Source organism: Epinephelus fuscoguttatus, linkage group LG20 (genome assembly GCF_011397635.1).
Source record: "Epinephelus fuscoguttatus linkage group LG20, E.fuscoguttatus.final_Chr_v1".
NCBI lineage: Eukaryota > Metazoa > Chordata > Actinopteri > Perciformes > Serranidae > Epinephelus > Epinephelus fuscoguttatus.
The window spans coordinates 25115953-25141370 of NC_064771.1; the positions used below are offsets into that span (position 1 = coordinate 25115953).

General features: G+C 38.7%; 1 protein-coding gene across 3 annotated transcripts; it reads left to right on the top strand.

The window, feature by feature from the left end:
• Positions 1–2308: 2308 nt before the first annotated feature.
• On the top strand, positions 2309–22703 carry LOC125881082 (cadherin-related family member 1). Of its 3 annotated transcripts, none has more exons than XM_049564040.1 (18): positions 2309–2384; positions 3765–4035; positions 4401–4496; positions 4834–4979; positions 5064–5114; positions 5787–5876; positions 6010–6096; positions 7627–7743; positions 11082–11225; positions 11350–11428; positions 11524–11624; positions 11721–11924; positions 12122–12274; positions 14063–14227; positions 14869–14936; positions 16181–16409; positions 18160–18414; positions 21051–22703. In XM_049564040.1, the coding sequence occupies exons 2-18, from the start codon at positions 3975–3977 to the stop codon at positions 21603–21605; spliced, it is 2601 nt and encodes an 866-aa protein (XP_049419997.1). In that variant the 5' UTR covers positions 2309–2384; positions 3765–3974; the 3' UTR covers positions 21606–22703. The 3 variants fall into 3 exon arrangements, with proteins under 3 accessions (XP_049419997.1, XP_049419998.1, XP_049419999.1); XM_049564041.1 differs by having other exon boundaries at positions 4410–4496; XM_049564042.1 differs by lacking the exon at positions 21051–22703 and adding an exon at positions 20153–21033.
• The last annotated feature ends 2715 nt before the right edge of the window (positions 22704–25418 follow it).

The following is a 25418-nucleotide window of genomic DNA, read 5'->3' on the forward strand; positions in this document are numbered from 1 at the left end:
GAGTGCCGAAGTCACGCCCTTCCAGTAGAGCTCATGGGACCTTAGATCGGAAAAAATATGAACGGCAGTGAATGGGGAGAGCAATATTATCTTTTGCTCCCGTTTGAGTTGAAATCTAAATATGTTGTTAATGAATTTAAAACATAAATTTTAAAGTCAAGAAAGTCATACTTTGTGGTAAAACTGTTGAGATATAAGCTTTTTAATTAGAAAGGCTCAAGAGTACACAGGAGTATGTGACGTCATAGCTTTCGCTCGCTCCCTGCAGCTTGGCCTCCCCGCTGAAATTCCACTGTTTTATGATTAATCGATTTATGATGGAAGATGTCTGTGTGTTTTGTGCCAGGTTGCAGTCACTCCAAGCTGCTGGAAGCGAGTGAAAGCTATAACGTCACATACGCGACCGCCTCCTGTGTAGTTTTTCTAATTACATTTTTTTCAAAAGCTTATATCTCAACAGTTTTACCACAAAGTATGACTTTCTTGACCTTAAAATGTATGTTTTAAATTCATTAATAACATATTTGGATTTCATGTCACAACTCAAACGGGACCAAAAGATAATATTTCTCTCCTCACTCACTGCCATTCATATTGCTTCCGATCTAAGGTCCCATGAGCTTCACCAGAAGGGGCGTGACTTCGGCACTCTATAAGTTCATGAATCTGTAATAATATACCAATTATAGATTACTAAAAGCACATTTTGCTAACAGTACTTCTGTGCATTAAATATTTTGAATTCAGGACATCTACCTGACATTAAGCATGTTTATATTTGCATATGTTTTCCATATATTTATTTTCTGCCTCAGATCATTAATATTCAGTACCATGGTTTCTTGTGTCACTATAAACACAGAACAGTCCATGGATCCTGTGTTTATTTTAGTGAACAGAGCAGATCCTTCATTGGCTCCCAACCGGTAAGATGCATGAGTACATCACTGAACGTCAGACGCTATTTTTATACCTGTGAAAGTAGCAAGTGCAAAGTCTGCACCTCTAAGTGACTAAGTCAATACAGTTAACACACCTCGCTGAAACAAATGTAGCGTGCACTTGCATGACACCTGTTTATAAGCAGATCTGATGTTTTTTTTAAAGGTGCAAAACTCTCCTCAAGTGGAAATTGTGTTCACTAATAATAAAATATGACGTTTTGGGCTCTTGGCCGTCATCAGATAAGGGAAAGGTTGCAAGACCGAAATGTCATACTCAGTTTTCCACTTTGGCCCTTTTTTTCCGTCAGCAGCTCAGCTGTTTATTTTTGGGCTGTAACTCTCTCTGAATTTGAGAGCAGCGTTTTGGTGTTGACCTGCTTAAGCTGCAAGTGATTCATACCAGGAGTTCTTACAATTTTAGACAGTGCTTGGTGAAAAACATCTCTTGTAAAATGACATTAAGCCGAACAAAAAAAATATGAAGTGGGCTTGCTGCTTGAAAATTTAAAATCAAACAACCCTGACTGACAATATTGGCTATTTGTAAAGGCGTTCTCAGGCATAGTGATTGACAGTTCACTGGGCTTCTTGGGGAAAGTGGACTGCAAAGCTTCTTGGCTATAAGTGCATCACAGATTCACAAGTGCAGCTGAGGCTCGTGTTGATCAGGGAGCTGCCAAGGAGAGCAGCCACGGGGAAGCTTAGGCCAGTGGGACTCGCTACATGTGACTAATGAGTTTGTTGAAGCCTTTTAAGACACCAGCGACAGGAGCCAATTGTGCCATGTGTCCATACCAACTAACGAAGAGACACAAATGTGAACAAATGATGTTTGTTTGAGGTGCCTGGTGTGTAAGCCAGTGGTGCTCCCATGTGGGGGGGCATGACCCCCATGAAACAATGGCTGCCCCCCCCGCCATTGGCTTACCCTGGTGAAAGTAATTGGAAACTGACAATACTGTCTTTAAAGCCTGGTATAAACTGTGAGAGTTTGGCCTGTCCTAGATGAAAGATGACCAACGTGAAAGAAACGTGACGATATATTTGGTTGTGGCTCTAAAATGGTGGTCCTACACATAGTCACACAGTGAGAGGTTCAAGGATGGCTGTTGTCACGGTCTTATGATCAGAGACAGCCTGGGATTGCCAGTGTCAGAAATTTTGGATGACCATCTCACTGTGTGACTGCCATTACCACCTACGTCTACTAACCAACCAATAGATATTAGCACTGGTGCTAAACCCAAACAGACGGATAGCAGCTCTCCATGGAGGCAAAAAACGCTGAAAGAAATGTGTGGGATTCCAGCAAAGAGGAAGACCTTGTCAAGTTGTGGCAGCAGAAGCCTTGCCTGTATGATGTGTCCTCCAGCTTTTACCATGATCGTGTAAAGACAGATGAAGCATGGCAGGAAATAGCGGCAGAGTTACAGCTGCCAGGTGAGCACCCTAGCAGCTAGCAAACACAGACACACCACGGTATATTATGCCCAGAAAACTTTAGGGTTTTTAATAATGTGACACTCTATGTTATGCTTCACAGTTTGAGAAGTAATAACTCGTGCAGCATCCTTGCGCACTAGTGGGAAGCTATTGCATCTTAGGTTGTAGCCTGCAATTCAGTAAATGCTGTCATCGTACAGTCTGCGAACTTAATGTCCTACCCAAGTTTATTGGATCCATTTTGCACAGTGTAGCTGTACTGAACTTATAAGGTTGCTAAAATCTGTAGGAGGCTCAAGAGGCTGTGGGGCACTCATTTTTTAAGGGAGCGCAAAGATAGTGGTATCTTGTGAGAGTAGATAATGTCAGGCATAGCACTTTGGGATGGGGGCTAAATAATGCTTGAAATTTAGGCTACATTTTGGCGAGGGAACAAATGGCATGGTCATTCTCAAAGGGGTTCCTTGAACTCTCATCTCAAGATGTCTGAATGGAAACAGAGTGCTGTAGGGATGATGTGTTTCTGAAGGCCAGACAGGAAGTTGGCATCACCCTAGTTCCCTCGTCAAAAAGCCAATGGGATTTTCCAATTTGATTTTGGATTATTGCAGAAATTAGGCTCTGTGGCAAAAAAAAACCAAAACGTCATGATACTTAGACTGTTTGTTCAGCAAGTGTAAATGCAATTGCCAGAGGTAAAAAGCTAATGTTAGCCCATAAACAAGCTACACTACAATTGCATGACTTTAATGTTGCCACTGCAAGAAGGCTGTAAAGCTGTGTTCGGCGTGATGACATTCTGAAGTCTCATTTAGCCATTTGTTAGCAACCGCCTTTTTCAAGACACATTAAAGCTTCAAAATTCATGAGTGGGGTAATTACAGATGTATTTTATGTCATAAAACAAAATGTAAATGTTTCGTAAGCTCGTATTAACCGCAGACCTTATTTCAGGCCGATAACCAAAAACCAATTTACTTCAAGACAAGAGGACAAGGTTTTAGGACTCTTTCTTGTACCACTCTATGGGTTCAGTGGGTCCCCAAGAGTCTCCCTTATAACCTATATACTTCAATGGCACAATCAAATTCCTGATATTCAGTAATGGCTTCTGGTTTTGGTGTGCCACCCCAAGACCTTGTCTGGCCACACCTATGACAAATTTCTGGGGGCACCACTGGTGTAAGCTGGAGTAAATTCAATGTAATACTAAATACTGTAAAGCGGAAATCTTAGTGGGTATATTATGTCATTAGATCTTTGATTTAACAGTAATCATGGATGCAGTGTCTCATGAGTTCGTTTTTACATGTGTGCAGAGGTGTGATGATCACACCATATTGTGTGAAACCTGAACTCACTTCCCTCGACGTGTAGTTTTTCAGGAGAAGTCGGAGAGAGAGCAGTATGGTTGGAAGATGTCTTCGGAGGGAAGGGATGCGTCACTGGATTAGTGCCTGAGAATCTGTCCCAGCCTCTTCCTCCTGAGCTCGCTGAGACGCCTCCAGAAGGGCACGACACTCGCTGCTCGCTTTCCCTCCGCCAAGCCTTCCACATGAGCCAGCCAAGCCTTGCCTCCCCACCAGGATGAAGAAAGAAAAGAAAACGCATGCTTTACTGTTTCTCCTCCTGCTTCACTTCACCTTGGGTAGGACTCTGCTTTTTCTTCCTTTCTTGTTTTGTTCTTTGAGTGTGGTTAAGACTTCTTGGCTTGCTCTTATCTGGTTAATCCTCTAACACACAGAGAGGGCATGACCATCTTAGCGTAGACTGCTCATGCTGCTTGTACTCTAAATGTGTGATAGTATGTTTGTGTTGTGATGGTGGCAACTCCAAATATAATTCATCTTCCCCTCCCTGCTTTCGGTTCCTGCCCTTTTTAGCAAGTGAGTGCAACAGTTATCTCTTAATCACATAAGAATCACAAACATGATTCATGACATTTTTCAGTCTTATGCATTGCTTGGAGTGGCTTCTGCTCAAATAACTTGGAGCGTGTTTATTTCTTTGAAGGGCAATCAGACTATGCTCCGTATTTTTATGATAATGGACCCAGCAGTACACATGGGAATATGGCCTTGTTCAGCATCTCTGAGGATACAGCAGTTGGTAAGTGTTATTTTAGCAATCACAGTGCTGGTTAAATTCATTGTGAGATATCATTTAGAGTAGTTTAAAGGTGTCATGCATAGGTGTTAAGATGAAATTATCACACTGGTCTCGAGGCGTCAGCTAATCACTGTAATACCTTTTGGATTGTGACGTACGTCAAGACTTACGGGAAGAAAACAATATGGGTGGTGACTCATCTGACCTGAATATTAAACGGGCATTTACACTGAATAAGAAATTAGAGTTAACACAAAAGGGTTTGCATAATGAACATAAAAATATCTTCTTTTTTTGTTTGACATGATTGTTTTTCTTTGTTATTTTTGCCACACAGGGACGCAGATATACATTCTGAATGGTACAGATCCAGAGGGAGATCCCGTGCGATACGGTCTGACTTTTGAAAAGGGCTCCAAAGAATATTTTAGGGTGGACTCCAAGTCAGGAAATGTGACTCTGATTCAGGAGCTCGACAGAGAGGTGAGGCTGTCGTTTGTTTTGAAGAAACCGTCTAAGAATCTGTCATCGCTGTGGCTCAAAGTGACGTCCACCTTTTCGTTGTAGAAACAAGATGAAATCTCGGTGGTCGTGAGCATAACGGACGGTCGCAATAAAGTAAGTTTTTGCTCTTTTGGTGACATATTAATCACAGCTATGACACTACAGTTTGTATGTTATCATTATTTATTTGGATTCCCATTAGCCACTAGCAAGGTTGCATCTACTCTTCCTGGGGTGCACACAAGTAAACATAGTGTAAAACAAATACGTAATTAAAAATCCAAGGCAAAAGGGATCAAAAAAGAAAACAGGAAAACTACAAACAAAAGCAACATAATATTTAACAAAACATGTCCTACTTGGAGAGACGCAGGTGTTCTGTGCCATCAGCATTCAGTATTTTTCAATTCCTCTGGACATAACAGCCTTGCATTTGTTTTTGGAAGAGGAAGTGAATATGATGATACATGCCTTCTATCAAAATTACAGTCATTACAGCTATAAGAAAATCGATGGTAAAGGACATCTGTGATTTTAAAATGATATATGTGAAAGTAAAGCAAGGATAGTGGAAGAGGGCAAAAAAAGAATACAAAGATTGATCTGTGAAAAAGATATATCTACAAAGTGCTGTGACAGGAGGTAAATGGGACACTTACCATGTTCTGCTTTAGAAAATAATGTTTTTAAATATACAAAATTATCTTTTTCTGATCACCTTCAGTCAATTATTTCTCTCTAAAGAGTTGTTTTTATTTATGAGATTTTGTTTCTTCTTGCTTTCAGGTTGTTGAGACAGTGAGAGTGTTTGTCACTGATGCCAATGATGAACCACCTGAATTTCAAAACCTGCCTTTCATCATTGACATCCCAGAGGTACAGTGCACCCAGTACATTATAAAAAAATACAATTGGTTTGTTTATGCCACAAACGACCTCTAAATCTGCCCATTCTGTCAAACAAATAATTGAGAATAAGGTGAGTTTTAAAGTCTTGTATCTTCATTAGGACACTGCTCCAGGAAGCAGCATCTACAGAGTGCAGGCAATAGACAGAGACATGGGATCAGGAGGCAGTGTCTCATATTATTTACAGGTAAGCTTCAATGTTATGCAGATGATGCACAGTTGTGACCCTGAGATCTGTAAAGCTGTGTCGCAGTGAAATCGAGTGCTGTATTTTGAGTGCTATATTAGGCTGTTCTATTTTGTTGGTCCAAGTCTACTACTAAATTTTGGGAATACACTGGAGGCTTAGTGTTGAATTTTAAGTGGAGATAAAATGGTATGAACATTTCTTTTGACGATTTTAGTGACCAAAATTAATGTGGGGAAAATGTCCAAAAGGTATTGATATACACACTGAATTTTATATTGAAAACCAGAGATAAAATTTGTAGCACTTTTTGTTTGCATGAACATTAAAATAATAACATTGTCAATATCTTATATAAACATATGAAAGCCTCGTTAAAGATAGCCTTCTTTGACATGCTTGCCCGAGTGTCGGTGTCACTGTAGATGAAGACGGGGTTGTCTCTGTAAACAAGGGAACAGCTAAAAATAAACATGTTGCATGCTGCACCTGGATCTGGGAGACTGTTGTGTACTGCTTGATGCTGAACAGTATTAATTGTGAGATTTTCAAAGCACGGTAATCAAACATGGTATGAATGATAATTAAAATCTGAAACTGCAATTCTAACCTTTTGGGAATTTTGCCGCAGTTAATCATGGAACTGGTAACCATTTCATCCCTAAATTTAAGCTTTAAAATTTGGTTTTTATTTTGAGATTTATTCAAATTTTTAATACACCCAGAACCAAATATTTCCTGCATCTAACTTCACTCTGGTATAAGGCTGAAAAATTTCTCCAAAATGAGGCTGGCTTTTACAGTAACAAGTTCCCAGAAAAGTGACCTATTTTAGCCTCCTTGCACATGGCCTCCGGTTGATTTGTAAGATTTTACTAATCGCATGTACAGTAGAGCATCAGCCTTCATCTCCAGATCTTTTAACTCCTGCATGCTGGAATACACCCTCAAGTCTGCCAACAAGTTTATCCTCTCAGTTCCCAAATCCCTATTTGAAAGTGTGAGCAAGCATTTCTGATTACACTGTTGTACTTATTTTTATCTTCTCACAGTTTCACACTTAGTTTTTATCAATGTTTTTCAATTGTTTGATTCCATTTCCTCCTTTAATCCGTTTAAAAAATCATATTATTTGTGTTATTACCACTGCACTGTTGTTATTTACATAGTGATACTGTTAACTGGCTTGGTGTGGCACTAACACCCGGGGGTTGAGACCGGAGGTCGAGGTGACATCATGAGAGCTGTGCTGCCATGTGGAGGGAGGAAAAGGGCATTCGAATGATGGGACGGTGTGCGGAGGGAAAGATTAATCTCATACCAGAGAGCAGTCTGGGAATGGTGTTACTTTAGTGGATTAAATTTCAATTACATTTGAGCAAGGCACTGAAGGCTTAATAGGGGTTTAGGTTTGGTCTGGGCCAACAGCTGACAGCGCAGTAGTTGCTCCTGTTCATGTGTCAACTGTGAGATAAAAATGTGTATTTACTGTTGAAACACTGCTAACTGTGTGGCTCTGTGCATTATCAGACTTCACCATTTGCCAAGTTTACCATCGATGGGCACAGTGGGATCCTAAGAGTCAAACCTGGTGAGACTTTGGACTACGAGACCACGCCTACACACTTTGTGACAGTGGTTGCAAAGGTGAGGGATCACACCTGATGCCCCTTTTGCCCTTGGGTTTGTCTTCTCAGGTGCCCCTAAAACTCACATTCACACTGGGCCTCATTCACAAACAGTGCATATGCACAAATCCTTGCATAAACCATGCACACTAATGTTGTGTACACAAATTAGGGATTCAATAACAATTTCTTACTTGAATTTGTCATAATTAAACTATTTAACCACAATTTAATCTACAACATGACAAAGACATAAAAATGATAAGCAAGAAGGAAACATATGTAACTTAAAGCTATTATTAGTGGAACAGTTGGGTAGTGATTAATTTGTTACTCGATTTTGATGCACAAAAGATTCCCCTTTAGACCTTTAACTTGTATTTCAAGCACCACAGTGGTTCCTTGAGATTTCACCCACAAGAAGCTTGAAGTCAAACATTTGCAGTGGTGATGATGGCGTCTCTAATGACTAGCGCTGGGAACCAGTACTCAATAACATTAGGTATTGCCAAAATATCCCAGTACCAAGTAGTATTCAAATGTCTCCAGGGAAGTGATACCAGCATGGGATGCTTTTGTGTGCCAGGGGTCTGATCCTGGACTGTCTCGACAACCCGCCAGGTCAGCATACTTTCTGTTGCTGTTATCTCCAGAGCCGCTCTCCTCCTGGCAAGTCTGCCCTGTTAGCACAAGCTTACATAGCAGCAGCACTAACATCCAGCGCCAAGCTGTCAAATGGTCCTAACAAACTCACACTGACACCGAAACACATTAGTTGTTTGATGCTAACGGTTAGCTCCGTCACTGTGTGTGTACAGCCAGGCAGACTCTAATATTTGTCCCCGGAGTGGAGCTTACACTCCTGCAGCAGCTACAAACCATAATGTTGCAGTCTGTGGTGTGGTAAAACTGAGTACGGTGTATTTAACGGACTTGGCAGTTCAGCCTGCCGAGATACCACCAATGTGTTCGGAAGTATGGCTCTACCACACACCACTCCATTCACATGATGGGTATCTGATGAAGTACTCTTCTGCTGTGGATCCCAACTGGTGGATCACGGTCCAAAAGTGGGTCATGGGTCCATTCTGAAAGGACCACAAGTGACTTGTAAACATGTCAAGTTTGTAAAAAAAAAATACACTTTATTTTGAAGTAGGGTGCATTTCCAGCACAGAGCTTTTACTTTGAAGTGCCGTTTCCTGCTGTAGAGTGAGTGACTATGCGACAGGTGCTTGACAGAGACAGCAAACTAGCTCGATAACATGGCCAAATACAAGTATGACGCTGAAAATATTAAAGTGTGTGGACCTTGAACTCATGACTGAGGAGAAATCTAGACCCCGTGGGTTGACCAGTTGGGAACCAGTGCTCTACTGGTATTACTAGTGTTGGTGCTGGTATTGTAGTTTTCTAAACAATACCCAGCCCTGGTAATGATGACCATAAATTAGCCTAGAAAAATCACAGTGTTAAAAACAGCACCTAAGATAAGCAGCAGCAGAGACCTGGGTCGACAGCATCCTTTCCTCCATGTTAGACCTCTAGGCAGATGTATTTCCTTATACAGTGAAACGGGGGCGGGGCAGTATGCTGATTGCAGATAGCGAGCACGCAGCTGTCAATTTAGAATGATTCTGATTCATTAACATATACACAGTGGTAAGATGAGCAGGAGCTTAACATGAAGTTACAGATTTGTCCATGTCGTGCAGCAGCAACCTTTCTCCAGGAGCATTGCTTTTTACACCTTTATTCTAAAAAGGGAAGGTTTTAATTGGCCGAGCTCTACCTCTGTAGCACTTTGCACATGAAACATTTGGCAGGAAGGCTCCACAGCCCATCTGTTGGTGGCCAAAGGTCATGAAAAGTTCAGTCATGACTAAGCTTTCTGGACACCAACACTTTGCTGATTTTCCACAGTCTCAGTGTGTGAGGTGTTGACAGTGTTGCTCCTAGTGTGAATAACCTGACAGGAAATGTTTCCACTGTGAGTAATAATGTGATGGAGAGTTTGTTTTCCTAGTCTCAGCTCTTCTGTGTGTCTGTGCAAAAGATTTTTGATGCAACCACTTCCATTAATACAATCAGTTTTACTCACTAATGGCTAAATGAAGATAAAACACTGCAGCATGCATTTTTGCCACAGAAAAATATGAGTCTCTGCTTCTTTCGCTGTCACTGAACATAATAACATGAAAATACAGATTCCATTGTCCCCAGTCGTACTAAATTTGCCATGCTAAGAGAGATTATGAAGTTCACGTCCCAGTTTTAAACAGACAGCTAACCAATATGATGAATTTCAAATTATATGGTGCTGTTTTGTTTTTTGTTTTTTTTAATTTATATTTTGTAATTCTGATAAGTAAGTTGAAAGAAACTCATTAAACCACTTCAAGTTAGACATCAGGTTACTTTCAGCCAGTGGGAAGCCTCTAATGGTTTGATTTTAGCTGGGTAAAAAGTGGAACACATTGTCAAAGTTAACAGAGAAGAGAGCAGGGCTGCCTATAAGGGGGAAAAGTGAAAAACCTTCAGGGCAGCAATAATCATGTTCATCCTAAATATAAGCAAATGATGACCACATTTTATTTTGGACCAAAATATTCACAAATAATTATTTAAAAAACACAAACAAACATTGTATTTACTGTGTTTTTGTTTCATGATTAAAACCTCTCTCACCTGAAAATGACATGGCACAAGCCGATTTGGTGAGGGGCCAGTCATTGGAACTTTTCAGGGGCCCAGCCATTCCACTCTCATTCCCAAGTCGTCACATACCGACGCTTTGCCACGGCCCTCTGCGTGTGATATCAACATTGAAGGCAGCCTTTGGCATACCAGGCTTTTAGTTAACTCCGATGTAAACCCATGTGCAGCACGTAGAATAATCAGACTTCCTTTCAGGAGACAAGTTTGTGTCCTGTGTGATTTCACTACATTAATGACATGTTACAATATTTATTTCTGTGTGACCTGTGTGTGTCACCTGGAGATGCTGAGGGGCACGATTTGTTGGTATTTGACAACGCAGGATGAGAACAGGTGGGCCCAGTCGTTTCTGTGGGCGGGCCTGAAAGAGTGTATCAGTAGATTAGTGCCTTTTGTATTCAGTTCAATGTTCATCTTGTTTAATTAAACAAAAGTTAGAGATATTTTACTTTCATTTTCTTTAATTCAACAATCAGTTTGTTATATTTTTGTAATATACCAAAAGCAGCAAAGACACCTTAATATCACTTTGTTTATTTCAAGTAATATTGTTCTTCTCATATCATGCAATCATAACTTCAGACATTTTTTTAAAAAAAGTGCTCAATTTGTCTTCTGTCTCACTGTTTGTTTTTCCAGGATGGAGGTGGAAAGTACAAGGGCAAACACCAGGTTCTGACCGCTACAGCCACCATGACAATCAATGTACTTGATGCCCAGGACATGCCTCCATCCTTCATAGGAACCCCTTACTTTGGCTACGTCTACGAAGTCTCAGTTCCTGTAAGTCCTCTTCTTCTTCTTCTTCTTCTTCTTCTTCTTCTTCTTCTTCTTCTTCACACACCAGTAAAGGTGCTTTTGTTAACCTTCAGAAAATATGTGTAAGAATCATTATATTTTCTTCCAGGGTTCTGAAATATTCACCGTGTACGCTAAAGATGGAGATCAGGGCAATCCTAACCCGATACATTATTCCATCATAAATGGTAAGAACAAAACATCAGGTAATACATTTAAAGCTTACATAGCTTGTTTACTGTTTATTTGACACATTTAAGACACATCCTTTATCACCTTTCAGGCAGTGATGGTGTCTTTGACATAAATAGCACCAGTGGATGCATCACTCTAACAACCCTTCCAGCTCTGCTGAGAAATGAGTTATATGAAATCATAGTCAAGGTAATGTTTTATTTGTCATTTCTTGGGAATACACTCTTATACATTTAACCTACTGTAATTACTACTACTAAATGAATTTATTATTTTCAACCCTAGGCGTCTGAGGTTGGACCAAACAATCAGCTGGAGGACTTTGACATTACCACGGTGACGGTCCGGGTGGTGGATCTCAACAACCATCCTCCAACCTTTTATGGAGAGAATGGACCACAGAGCAAGTTTGAGGTCACCATGTATGAGCATCCTCCTGCAGGGGAGATCCTCCGAGGCTTTAAGATCACCGTCAATGACTCTGATCAGGTATTTCCTTTACTCATCCATTGATCCCTTCCTTATAGTGTGTGTGCCTGCTGTGCTGTAGCAAACATTCATCAAGACATCTGCCAGATGTCAACTTGAGCACGAGGATCATTTTCTTGTTTTTCTGGGCAGCTACACTCGAGGTAATTTGACTAATTCGAGGTTTCTACATTCTTGCTGTTTGTGTTTCTTTGCAGGGTGCAAACGCTAAATTTAAACTGAGACTCGTGGGGCCGAGTCGAGTGCTGCGAGTGGTTCCCCAGACGGTCCTGAATGAAGCTCAGGTGACCATCATTGTGGAAGACACATCTGGCATCGACTACGAAAAGGGACCAACACTTTCTTTCAAGGTTAGACTTAATACATCTCTCCATTATGACTGATTGTTATTAAAATTATTTCTTGTCTCTTGGTGGATCAATCTTTTTGATCATTCGATTATTTGCTTTGCATTAGGGCTGCAATGATTAGTCGACTAAACGAATGACTAATCGGCTATTAAAATAATCAGTGACTATTTTAGTGGTTGACAAATTAGTTTGAGTCATTTTTCATAGAAAAGTACCATAAAAGTACCCAAAATGCTCTTATTGCAGCTTCTTATGTTCAAATATTGGCAGCTTTACACACTCTCCCATGACGGTGAACTAAAACCCTTTGGCGTGAGTACGAAACAAGACATTAGATGACATAATTTTGGGGTTTGGGGGAGACAGAGCGACATTTTTCAACATTTTAACACATTTTTCAATAAAATGATTAGTCAACTAATCGACAGATTAGTCGACAATGAAAATAATCGTTAGTTGCAGCCCTACTTTGCATCGAGCCCAAAACTATCCAGAACCCACCACATATTTTGGAAGATCCAGTGTAGCAAGCAGATAACTGGGCCAAGACTTCATTTTCCGTGCACCAGCCATTTTGCCTAATCTCTATAAACAGGTACCTGCATATGAGTGCAGCTACATTTTTAAAAAAGCTAGTATAGAGCTAAATCATCGTCAGACGATAGCTGATGGGTTATGAGCTGGCTTTTTTTTTTAACCTGCGTCTATAAATGTGGTTGGTCAATACTTCTCAGACTACAAATGGAAACCAGAATTCTTTCGATACCCAAATCTTGTGCCGTTGCCTTCAGATTCTACATACATATGCAGATCTCTGTTTATAGAGATTAAGCCCAAGATGACGTCTTCTCCGACCAACAGCTTCAGACCCAAAGATATTTAGTCCACAGTGATATAAAACTGAATTTTATAAGCATCAACTTTCCACATTTGAGATGCTGGAACTTAAGCAAATACTTGCCATAATACTTCATAAATGAGAAACTATTAATTGCTTATTAAAATTGTTGGCGATTTATTTTAAGCCACGCTATCAGCATGGCTCTAGGCATGGTACCGTCCACCACTTTGGTCCAGTCGAAAATTTCTCAACAACTCTTGGGTGGATTGTCATGAAATTTGGTACAGATATTCATAGTCCCCAGAGGATGACTCCTATTGACTTCAGTGATCCCCTGATTTTCCCTTTAGCGCCACCAATTGGTTGATATTTGTTGTTCAGAGGGAAATGTTGCAACTATTGTCAGTCCAGTCATGAAAATAAATGTTGGCATTGTGTTTCTGTATGTATTTGTATATTTCATGTGTGGTAGTAGTTTCTTTACATTTTAATTCTGTGTTGTAACAGTGCTGTGGTTGATGTGTGGTTAGGTTTAGGCACAAAACCCACCTGGTTGGGGTTTGGAAATGATCAGGGTTTGGCCTAAAATAACTGGTTGGTCTTCACAAACACTGCTGCTCAGCCGTCTCACGTCAATCTCACACCATCCACTCTGCCTCCTGGTGAGATCTCAGCTCGTATATGTGTAATCAGAAATAGATCACTTTAGAAACGATGATATGAAACATATGAAATGTATAAATGTAGCACATTGCAGAAACACACAATGCCGACATTATATTCTGGCAACTTGGTTGACAATTGCTGGATGGATTATTTAAAAATTTGGTGCAAAGTAAACACCCAACACACCCACAGTTTAATTACAATGAGCATTGTAGCCTGACAGAGCTGCTAGCCTTGACTCCAAACTGATTTGATCACACTTCCCATGTTTCTCTCTGCAGCTGCTGGCGGTGGAAATCGACACTCCCGAGAGATTCAGTGCAACAGCTGACATTGTGATCAACCTGCTGGACACGAACGACAACATCCCCAAATTCACCTCAGAGTATTACATCGCCAGGGTCCCAGAGAACTCCCCCGGAGGCTCCAGTGTTGTGACTGTAACAGTGAGTCAATCAAGATTAAACTCCGCTTTTACCCATCCAAAGTGATTACATAATCCACCAATACCCACCAATCCTCCAATAAATGCAAATTACTCTGTGCAGTTCATCAGATGAAAGCAGGTTGTTGCCAGACAAAAAAAGGTTGGTGTTCCCTGGCTTCTGGTGGTCCTTGTTACGAAATTAATGTCTTTGTTTGCTTTATGTTTTATCTCAGGCAGGGCTTTTATTTACAGAAATATGGGCACGTTTGCTTCTTCCTTTTCTATTATACTGTGTGTATCCTGAGAGCAGACAGCGTGTCCAAGCTACATAGTGTGGAGTAAAAAGCTTAATTTGCTCCAAGGTTAATCATGCTGACCTATACCTCCATCCCCACTCACCACATGAAGAGACTTATAGCCTGCCCCACCCACATGAGCTTAAGACCCTAGCTGGTTATCCTCAGTCAGCGCCAGTAAAAAAACACCGTGGACCACCTTCAGTGACCTTGGTTGGGTTTTTGCCCCCACTTGTAACTATATATTCATCAAGATTTATCAGATTGGTAAATAATCATGCTGACAAAATGTACATTTCTTATATTTTATTATGTCTGCTATAAATATCTGGGGTTTAATCTCCATCCTGTTTTTTTCCTCCAGGCAAATGATCCAGATTCCGGGCCCTGGGGTGAAGTCAAATACACGATTTATGGATCAGGATCAGATTTGTGAGTCAAAACCTTTCACTCCTGCCAGTTTAGGTTTGCTCTGATCAGATACTTAACTCTCGCACTTCCGTAAAGTGAATTTCACAGACCACAAAGTTATTTTTATGTGTATATGACTCATGACTCAGGGATTCAGGGTGTCTGGTAAACTCAGCCAGCAGGACACCCAGTCTTGATTCATCTTTGTCTCTTTGATGGAAGAGGTAAGCAGGAAACCGGTTTTGATTGGCCCCTCTGCTGCACAAACAGCTCGCTCTAAAATGGCTGCAAGATGCTGGCTAATCTCCTAATTGGATTGGAGGGTTAAAAATAGACAGCCTGGCCCGTCTCACATAGGGAGAGCCAATTAACATGCAATGTGACAGCTGGAGCCACAGAAACGGCAGCTTTGAGAAGCAAGGCAGCATGCAGCGAAGGAAAAGTGAGAATTTATGCCCGTCTTCCGGCAGCAACCTGAGTTAATTGTGTGAAAGTTATCAGTTTCGAGGCAACTTGTGAATTTTCACAGTGGAAAACGAGACAGAAAAGGTGGCTGAATAAAATGGTAGCGAGCCCGATGTTGAACTGGAAAGCACTCAGACAGCATAAAGCAGCACAAAGCCACGGCAATGCTGTAAATTCATTTCCTATGTGTAAAATACTTGTGTGATTATAACAGCTTTGACTTTATTCTAAAGGCAAAAGTTTTTGTGTGTAGAAGAACTGCAAAGTCTTGGAGGAAACTGATGCAGTTTATTACATAGCAGGCAGGGTATGAGCATGCACTGCTGTTAGATAGTGCTTGTTTTAAACACAGCTACTGGCAAGTCAGATTTATATCTCTACACATAAGATCTTTGAAATAAGGAAATGTTGGTGATCCAGATCTGCATGAAAACACACAGTGACAGATAAACATGCAAAATTGGATGATGGTGCTGATGAGTGGGAAGAAGAGTGTGCACCTGCCTTGAAACTGTTGAAATTTGAAGATTTGTAAAAGACAGTTTGTATTAATTTGGCTATTTCTGGAAGGATTTGGCAAAAACAATGACAGAAAAACAGCATCAGATAAGCTTGTTGATCTTGACGAATATAAAATCTGCTTTATATAGCGAACTATTGATGCGAGTCACGTCGAGGTTCACAGGGTGTGATGTGCTGTGAATTCGGATGCCTTTATTAGAAATACCTGGTGTGTGTGTTTGACACAGAATGGACAGCTGTGGTTATTATGACTCATACACTGTCTGAACCTCCTGCAGGTTTACCATCCACCCGACGTCAGGCGTCATCTCCACGCAGCCATGGACCAGCCTGGACGCAGAGGTCAGGTCTAAGTACAACTTCTACGTCAAGGCTGAAGATTCAGAGGGAAAGTACGGCTTGTCTGAAGTCTTTGTCACCGTCCTTGATATGAACGACCACCCTCCAGCGTTTGATGAAACTTTCCTGGAGAAGACCATGATCATTGGTACACCTGTCAAAGTAGAGGTATGTAGTGTCACATCATTTCCCCCTTGTGCTATAAAATGATCAAAACACAAGTTGTTTGTGATCATACTGACATTTAGAGACATTATATGGAAGTCCAGGATGGCCAATATCAAAATAAATTAATGTTTAAACAAATAAAATGTTTATAATATTTAAAGCCTAATATGGCTACTTCCTTCATGATGTAGAGCTCCATTGTTACCACATACGATTAATCCATTGATAAAAAATAGTCCCAAATAAATGCAGTATTGTGTTGTGTTTATTTGAAATACAGTGCCCAGCTGTTTGTGGAAATTGTATTTTTAAAACTGAAAATATCTGTGTAGCAAAGGTTGCCATGTGAGCATTTGTGTGTATTTTTGGCAGTCCAGTATGCAGCTTATTAAAATAATAGTTCAGTTGTTTTTTTAAGTGGGGTGGTTTGAGGTACTAATCTATAGTCGGTGTGTTACCTACAGTAGATGCGGCTGGTGTGCTCCCGCTTTGGAGAAGCAGCCAGGAGTACCACCAAGCTAAGTAATGTACTGCTGTGGATGGGGGCAGCAGCAAAACTTTAAAAAATCATTGTCAGTTTAAGAGTGCGCTATATTCTGGATATTTTCATTGCATTATGCTTTCTTCAAAGCCAGACTCCATTGACAAAACCAGTAGTCTTACTTCACAGAACATGTGAGTTGTTGGTTGACCACTGCTTTGTTGGTAATTCTGTTTGTGTTACTGTGTGACTTTGGTGTTTTAAAGGGTTAGTTTGAATCAATCAAAGTCACACAATAACATAAACTAACCGACTGAGGCAGCGGTAGACCACCAATATCTGGTTTTGTCAATGGAGCCTGGCTCTGAAGAGAAGTTGGTTGGTTTCAGTTTAGTCAAGCATTGGAAAGGGCTGTCTGACAGCCAAGTTAAGTGATGAAAATATTTTAAATAAAGTGCACACCTAAGGTGATGTTGATTTTTTTTAGATGGCTAAAATACGTTTTGCTTTGGTGGTACTCATGCCTGTTCCTCCAAACTGGGCGCGTGCTGACCACCACCTACTGTAGGTAATACACTGACTATGGATAAGTCGTTGAAAACAGGTGAGTGGGCAGTGACTTGCGGTGTCAGATGCTGACAAAAAAGCCATCCATTAATGTCAGCATGATAAGCGTCTGGTCGCCTTTATAGGTTATCGGCGCTTGGTGGCATCAGGAGGAAACGTGGCGGGACAAGAACAAAAGTCAAGGCGATGAAAGTCCGAGTAGGTTGGGTGGGACTGGTGGCGGATGGGTCCAACAAACGCTGACCTTCACCCAAGAGAGTGGTGTTTGCGTCCCATAAGATTATAAAGCCAAACCCTGCTCTTTTTTCCTAAACCCAACCATATGTTTTTGTTGTTGTATGTTGTTGGAAAAAAAGGGTGCAGTGTTGTACTGACGTAGTGCGTTTATTTTTAATAGAGACTGTATGTAAACAGTCAATTTCCTGTGAAAAAGGCATGATGTAAGGTAAGGTGTATTTTGAAAGACGACAATGCATGTAACAGGCAGAACTTGACACAGCGTCCAACGGCAACAACCAACGCACCCAGGGTACTTTGCGCGTCGTATCTGGACGTGGGAAGCCCATGACTAAACGTCGATATGTGACGAGGTCAGAGTGAGAATGTGTTGGATAAGTACCTCATACGACCCCACATCAAACAATCATAACTATCACTTTAAAATGAAAAAAACATTTTATGGTATTCTGCTACTTTTTACAGGCAGTAGACGATGATGCAGAGTCTCCGAACAACGTCATCGAGTACTCCATCATGAGGGCCGATCCTGACAACGCGTTTGACATCAACTCAGACACCGGGGAGATCAAGCTGAAGCCGTTCATCAAGTCCATGGAGATTGTGCGGAACATCACCAAGCAGAAGGACTGCAAGTGGTCTCTTGTGGTCCAAGCCAGGGACAGAGGCTCCCCATCCTTCAGCACAACCGCCGTGGTCAACATCGACATCACAGAGGCGGTAAGACGTAGTTCTATCTTGCAGCATGCTCACAGCGCTTCCTTTTCCAAGCTCTAGGCAGCAGATTTAAGCTTTAATAATAATAGGCATTGTTGTCATGCTACGCAGCTGCTAATTCAGCATCCTTGTTACAGCCAGTCACAATTCATTGAGCTCATATTCTTTATAGGGTAATGCCGCTCATTTTAATGCTTCTAATTTTATCAACAATCCCCATGAAGAGACAAAAACCAGTGACTCGTAAGCTGTTAGATGTTATTCTTTTTCAACTAGCCAGTTGCTAACTTTGTGATACATTTGATTTATCAGAGCTTTTTCGTTAAAAACAGCTGTGTGCTGTAGTGGGAAACACTAAATGTAATGTAGAACCAAAAACAATGAGCTAAAAGAGGCTAAAAAGCTCCATTGAGCTGCAGAGCTGGTGATAATTCTCTCTGGGTTTCCTACTATAAGCCACAATTTCCCGTTACAAATAGTTATAATAAATAGCACTGTCTAATTGTTACCAAGTTCACAGCTATAAATGTTAAATAAATGTACAATGTTTTTAATGTATAAAGGCGAAACTGTGCATAATGTGAATAACAGAAATTTGATCCAAGCAATTGGTCAAACTGTCCAACTACTCAAAAGAATTTGTCGCATTTTGGTAACCCAAAGGTTTTTCCTATGAAGGACTGATTTATAAAACATTAGAAAAATATTTTTAAAAACCACAAGTTACAATTTACAACTTATTATAGAGGACGCCTCATTACTATTTATTGATTTTGCAATTTTTCAGGATAATTGTAGGGGGCATCAAGGTTTTGGTAACCCCTAATATTAACCATCATTAATAAATGGTAACTTGATAGTTAATTACACTTTAATTAATAGTTATTTTACTGTTAATAAACAATGAAATTATAATTAACAATGTTCCTAATTATTAGTAATGCCATAAATTATGTTATTTTAACAGTTTAATGTTGCACACATTGTAACATTTATATACCATATTAACTATTAACTAATGATTAATAATTTGCTTGTAAATCATCTATAAACAATATTTGAATGTCTGTTATAAAGTTGTATTGATTTTAATACCTTCTTAAATGGGTGATAGATACTGTGAAGTGCATCTATAAACATTATTTGGGTGGTCTTAACAAAGTTGCAGTGTTTATACATGCATTACACTTTTTTTTTAACCATTTATCAAGGTATAGCCGTCCAAATAATGTTTATAGATGCTTTACAAATCAGTTATTAACCATTAACAAATACTAAATACAGTATATAAAATGTTGCAATGTATGCAACACTAAACTAAATAACAGCACAATAGCATTACTAATAGCATTAATAATTATCTTCATTTTGTTAACATTAAATTACCTATTAATTCAACATTTCTTAATGATGGTTATTACTCATTTTTACCATTTTTTTTGTCATTTTCTTTAAAAATTTGGACAATTTTATGGCACAGGGAAATAAATTATATGGCTGCAAATATAACACTAGTTAGAAGCGTCACTTCATACTGTTTTTTTGTTTCTTCAGTAAATTTAAAGATACAAATTTGAGATCTAAAACAACAGTGGCATTATCCTTTAAAGTTTTTCAGTCATTTACATTAACTCATATTTTACCTGCCATGTTTTCATTATGTTTTCATTCCTTCACTACATGATGAGATGACTCGGTGTCTTTGGTGTTGTTTCTGTGTTGTGATTCGTGCTTTTTTCAGATCAAAGGTCGCATTATTTCATACTTGATGGGCCTCAGCAAGCGTCCGCTGACTGTTTTTGGAATTTGTCTCAGCATTGTCAGTTCCCTCATCCTACTAACAATCTGCATATCCACAATCCTGTACTGTAACGCAGTGAAAAAGTCCCGAATCAACCCTGAGAGTAACTATATCAAAGTGGTGCGCAGGATCAAGTGAGAGACATTTGGCACCTGTAACTTGATTTGTAACCTTTAAAAAGATATTTATTTTTTTACTGGTTTGCTACTGTGTGTAAAAGAGTACTGACGCACATTTGAAGGAATATTTATATAACAATAAAAGAGGAATCTTTTTCTATTTCTTTTTTTCTTATTTTTTAAATTTGTTTAAATCTTTGATTGGAAAATTTGGTATTTTTATCATAACAACAAACCCCATCTTTGATCATCTAAAATACTTTTTTTCCTAGAGCATGACTCAGACTATAAGTTTGTTAAAGTGACAAAGATGGAGTATTTTCTTCTTGACTGGAAACCTAGATTTGCTCACTCATTCTCACACAAACATGCTCTTCACTCCATTTCGGTGTGATGAACTGCCATTGTTCTTGTTCAGCCCTCATCAGTCACATGCCAAAAAGAAGTCCTCATGCACCGCACTGCCAGATGCATTCCTAACAACTAGTGTTGTGCATAGTTCATAGCTTTGCAGTCCTGTACTGTAGGACAGAGGATGATGGATGACTGAGTGAGAGTGTGGGAGTGTCACTTTGTTTCTAGACATGTTGTTTGGGCCTCCTCTGTCAGTGCTTTGCGCATCCATCTCGTGCTTGCATGCTTCGGACAAATGCTGCGTTAACGCTTGGATTCAGTCCCTTGGACTTGATTTAAACTATTTTATTTGTGCTCTTTCACAGACTCCTCTCAAGGGGCCTATGGCGGCCTTTTTAATGAAAAGTAGGGACAATCCTTTGAAAGCTCTAGGCATGGTCACTGTTATCATAAGCTTGTTGGTAGGGGTGACTATCTTGATCTCTACGGCTCTGTACATGCGCAACTCAAAGTCAAACAGGATCATGCCGGCACGTCGCATCATCAAGAGGCGACCCAGGGACCAGCAGTCCTGGAACTTCAAGATGCCTGCTGTCAAATTCAACAACCCTGCAGATAAGTTCCTTATCAATGACCAAGAGAGCAACCAACAGCGGCGCCCCAGCAGCCCCAGGCCGAAGCCTCCGCCCCCGAGCGCTCCTCCGCCTCCTTCAAACACCCGGGCTAATGAGAGGCCCCGAGCGGTCCCAACAATATCTGGTACCCTGGTCCCAACAATATCTGGTGCGCTGGCTTCCAAAGGCTCAAAGAAAGCTAAATCCAATCGCCGCAAAGAGGGGAATGTCAGCTCTGCTCTGGTGTCAGAGCTTAAAAAGAAGCTGGAGCAGAAAATCATTGAGAGCAACCAAGGTTATTATTAATTCTGGCATGAAAACATCTTGTTTAAGGTTCTTCGATGACTCAACTGCTCTTAGCTCATCTACTGTCTGAGGGTTTTCACCTGAACGTCGTGTGGTGATCTGGCAGGGTGGGCCTACCTGTAGATTAGTCATGAGTAAATGATGAGAGGGGTGTAACAGGAAGGTTTACAGATACTTATGTCCAAAGACAAGATATAACCCAGTGGGCTTCCTCAGTTGACCTGGCTTTGGTTAAGACAGGAGAGAACTCGCGTCTGTCTTTACTGCAGTGGGAGATTATTCACCACACTGCCATCTTGAGGAAGATTACATCATCTTAACAGTAAGAAGCACCAGTGTAAATTACCCAGAGAGAGGATTACCAAGACTTACTGTGTATACATAAGTTGCATAACTTCCTGAAAAGTGTAAATGTAATGTTTTTTCAACACAGAACTAGGATTTCACCCAATTAATCCTACAAGAAAAACATTTCTTCTTGCTCTCTGGAGCGTGCAGCTGAATGACACAGTCATACAAAACGACACTGCTTCTTATAAAGTGCTAAAGGACCTGTGTGTTGATATTTTTACTGTGTTACATCAGCCGCTTCAAAGCTGAGAAGTTGCTCTTTTGTATAATTACAATGTGCCACTGTAGGTTTTCACAGCAACACAAGCTATAACAGAGATGCTTTATTCATTTGAGTGTGTAATTCTAGAAAAAATGCTTTTATATAAATAACATGGGTCCATTATAAATGTATATATATGCATATATGGCAAGATGTGAATGTTTCCCAGTTGTATCTTGCAGCAGTAAATAACATACGGTACAAATGAAATCAGCTGACACCACTTAAGGTTTTCAAGCACAAATCACAATGTATATAACCTGCTTAGACATTTCCTTTATAGGTATAGATATTGAATATATAAAGTCTGTGTTGAACATTTAGGTTCCATTCACAGTTTCTTTCCATGTTACTCTTCAATGCCTTCAAATGTAGGCAAAGAAAATTCATTTAATTGCTGTTTCCCTTGTATCTGACTATATCTTAACTTATATTTATCTTAAATAAGTTGAGAGAAACTATATATCTTAACCATAAATTACACTTGCCTGGTCCTTTGAAGTAACATATTTGTACCGTCTTTGTACTGTCTTGATTTTGATGAATAAATATTTGAAAATAATTTGGTCTGTGTGCCATTTTGTCCGTGAGCAATTTTAGATTAGGTTATTTCAGACGAGAGCATTTTAGTTTTTCGGGTTTTTTTTCTTCTTAGCTTACTTTGATTAATGTACAACAAGGAAGCAATCTGAAACATGAGTGACAGATTAACGTCAGAAAGATGTACAATGTATTCCATGGATGGAAACAACATGGTAAGTCAAAGCCAACATTTATTAATACTCTAGTATTTGATTTTGTCCAACACACTATATTATGACTATATTTCAACATTCTATACTATAATTTTTTCTCGACATACTATACGATAATTTTTTTGTAATTTATCACATATGATAAATGTGTTTTTTTCGACGTACTATAATTATTTTCAAAAGACCATACTATAATGTTTTGGACATACTACACAATGAGATTCTTTAGTCATACTATATTATGACCTCTTTGACATACTATACTGTGAGGTTTTTTTCAACATGGTATACTATGACTTTTTTCAACGTACTATACTATGACTATTTTCAAGTACTACACTGTAACTTTTTTCAATGTACTATACAATGACTATTTCAACATTTTATATGCCTTTTTTGACATACTATACTATGACTTTTTTTTGACTTTCCATACTATGACCCTCAAGATGTGATAAAAAAGTCATACTATACCATGTCATTCAAAATGTCAAAAAGTCATAGTATAGCACGTTGGTCAAAATATCATGAATAGTCATACTATAGCCTGTCGATCAAAATGTTGTTCAAAAAAAGTCATAGTATAGCATGTTGTTCAAAATATCATAAAATAGTCCTAGTTCAAAATATAATTACAAAAAAAAGTCATAGTATAGCATGCCGCTCAAAATGTGATAAAAAAAAAGTCATGGTATAGCATGTCGGTCAAAATGTCATAAAGAAGTCATGGTACAGCATGTTGTTCAAAATGTCATAAAAAAGTCATAGAATAGCATGTTGCTAAAAATATCATAAAATAGTCCTAGTATACCATGTTGTTGAAACTATCATAAAAAAGTCATAGTATAGCATGCCGCTCAAAATGTCATAAAAAAAAGTCATAGTTTAGCATGTCGATCAAAATGCCATAAAATAAGTCATGGTGTAGCACGTTGTTCAAAATATCAAAAAAAGTCATAGTATAGCATGTTGTTAAAAATATCATAAAATAGTCATAGTATAACATGTTGTTCAAAATATCATAAAATAGTCATAGTATAGCACGTCAATCAAAATTTCATAAAATAGTCATAGTATAACATGTTGTTCAAAATATCATAAAATAGTCATAGTATAGCACGTCAATCAAAATTTCATAAAATAGTCATAGTATAACATGTTGTTCAAAATATCATAAAATAGTCATAGTATAGCACGTCAATCAAAATTTCATAAAATAGTCATAGTATAGTATGTCGTTCAAAATATCATAAAAAAGTCATAGTACAGCATGTCGTTAAAAATATATATATATATAAAAATATAAAAAAGTCATAGTATAGTATGTCGATCAAAATGTAATAAAAAAAAGTCATAGTTTAGCATGTCGATCAAAATGTTATAAAATAGTCATAGTATAGCATGTTGTTCAAAATATCATAAAAAAGTCATAGTATAGTATGTGATTGAAAATGTCATAAAAAAAAGTCATCGTATAGAATGTGGTTCAAAATATAAAAAAAGAGTCATACCATAGCATGTCATTCAAAATATCATAAAAAAAAGTCATAGTATAGTATGTGGATCAAAATATCATAAAAAACTCATACCATAGCATGTCGTTCAAAATATCATAAAAAAAGTCATAGTATGTGGATCAAAATATCATAAAAAACTCATACCATAGAATGTCATTCAAAATATCATAAAAAAAGTCATAGTATGCCGTTCAAAATATCATAAAAACGTCGTACCATAGCATGTCGTTCCAAATATCATAAAAAAAGTCATAGTATAGTATGTGGATCAAAATATCATAAAAATGTCATACCATAGGATGTCGTTTAAAGTATCATGAAAAAGTCATACCATAGCATGTCGTTTAAAATATCATAAAAATGTCATAGTATAGCATGTCTTTCAAAACATTATAAAAAAGTCATAGTATAGTATGTCAGTCAAAATATCATAAAAATATCATACTATAGTATGTGGTTCAAAATATAAAAAAGTCATAGTATAGCATGTCATTCAAAACATTAGAAAAAAGTCATAGTATAGCATGTCGGTCAAAATGTCATAAAAAAGTCATAGTATAACATGTCATTCAACATACCATAAAAAACTCATAGTATAGTATGTTGGTCACAATGTCATAAAAAAAGTCATAGCATAGTATGTCGGTGAAAATATCATAAAAAAGTCGTAGTATAGTATGTCGATCAAAATATCATAAAAAAGTCATAGTATAGTATGTCGGTCAAAATATCATAAAAAAGTCATAGTGTAGTATGTCGTTTAAAATATCATAAAAAAGTCATAGTATAGCATGTCGTTTAAAATATCAAAAAAGTCATACCATAGCATGCTGTTTAAAATATAAAAAAGTCACAGTATAGCATGTCGGTCAAAATATCATAAAAAAGTCATAGAAAAGCATGTCATTTAAAATATCATAAAAAAGTC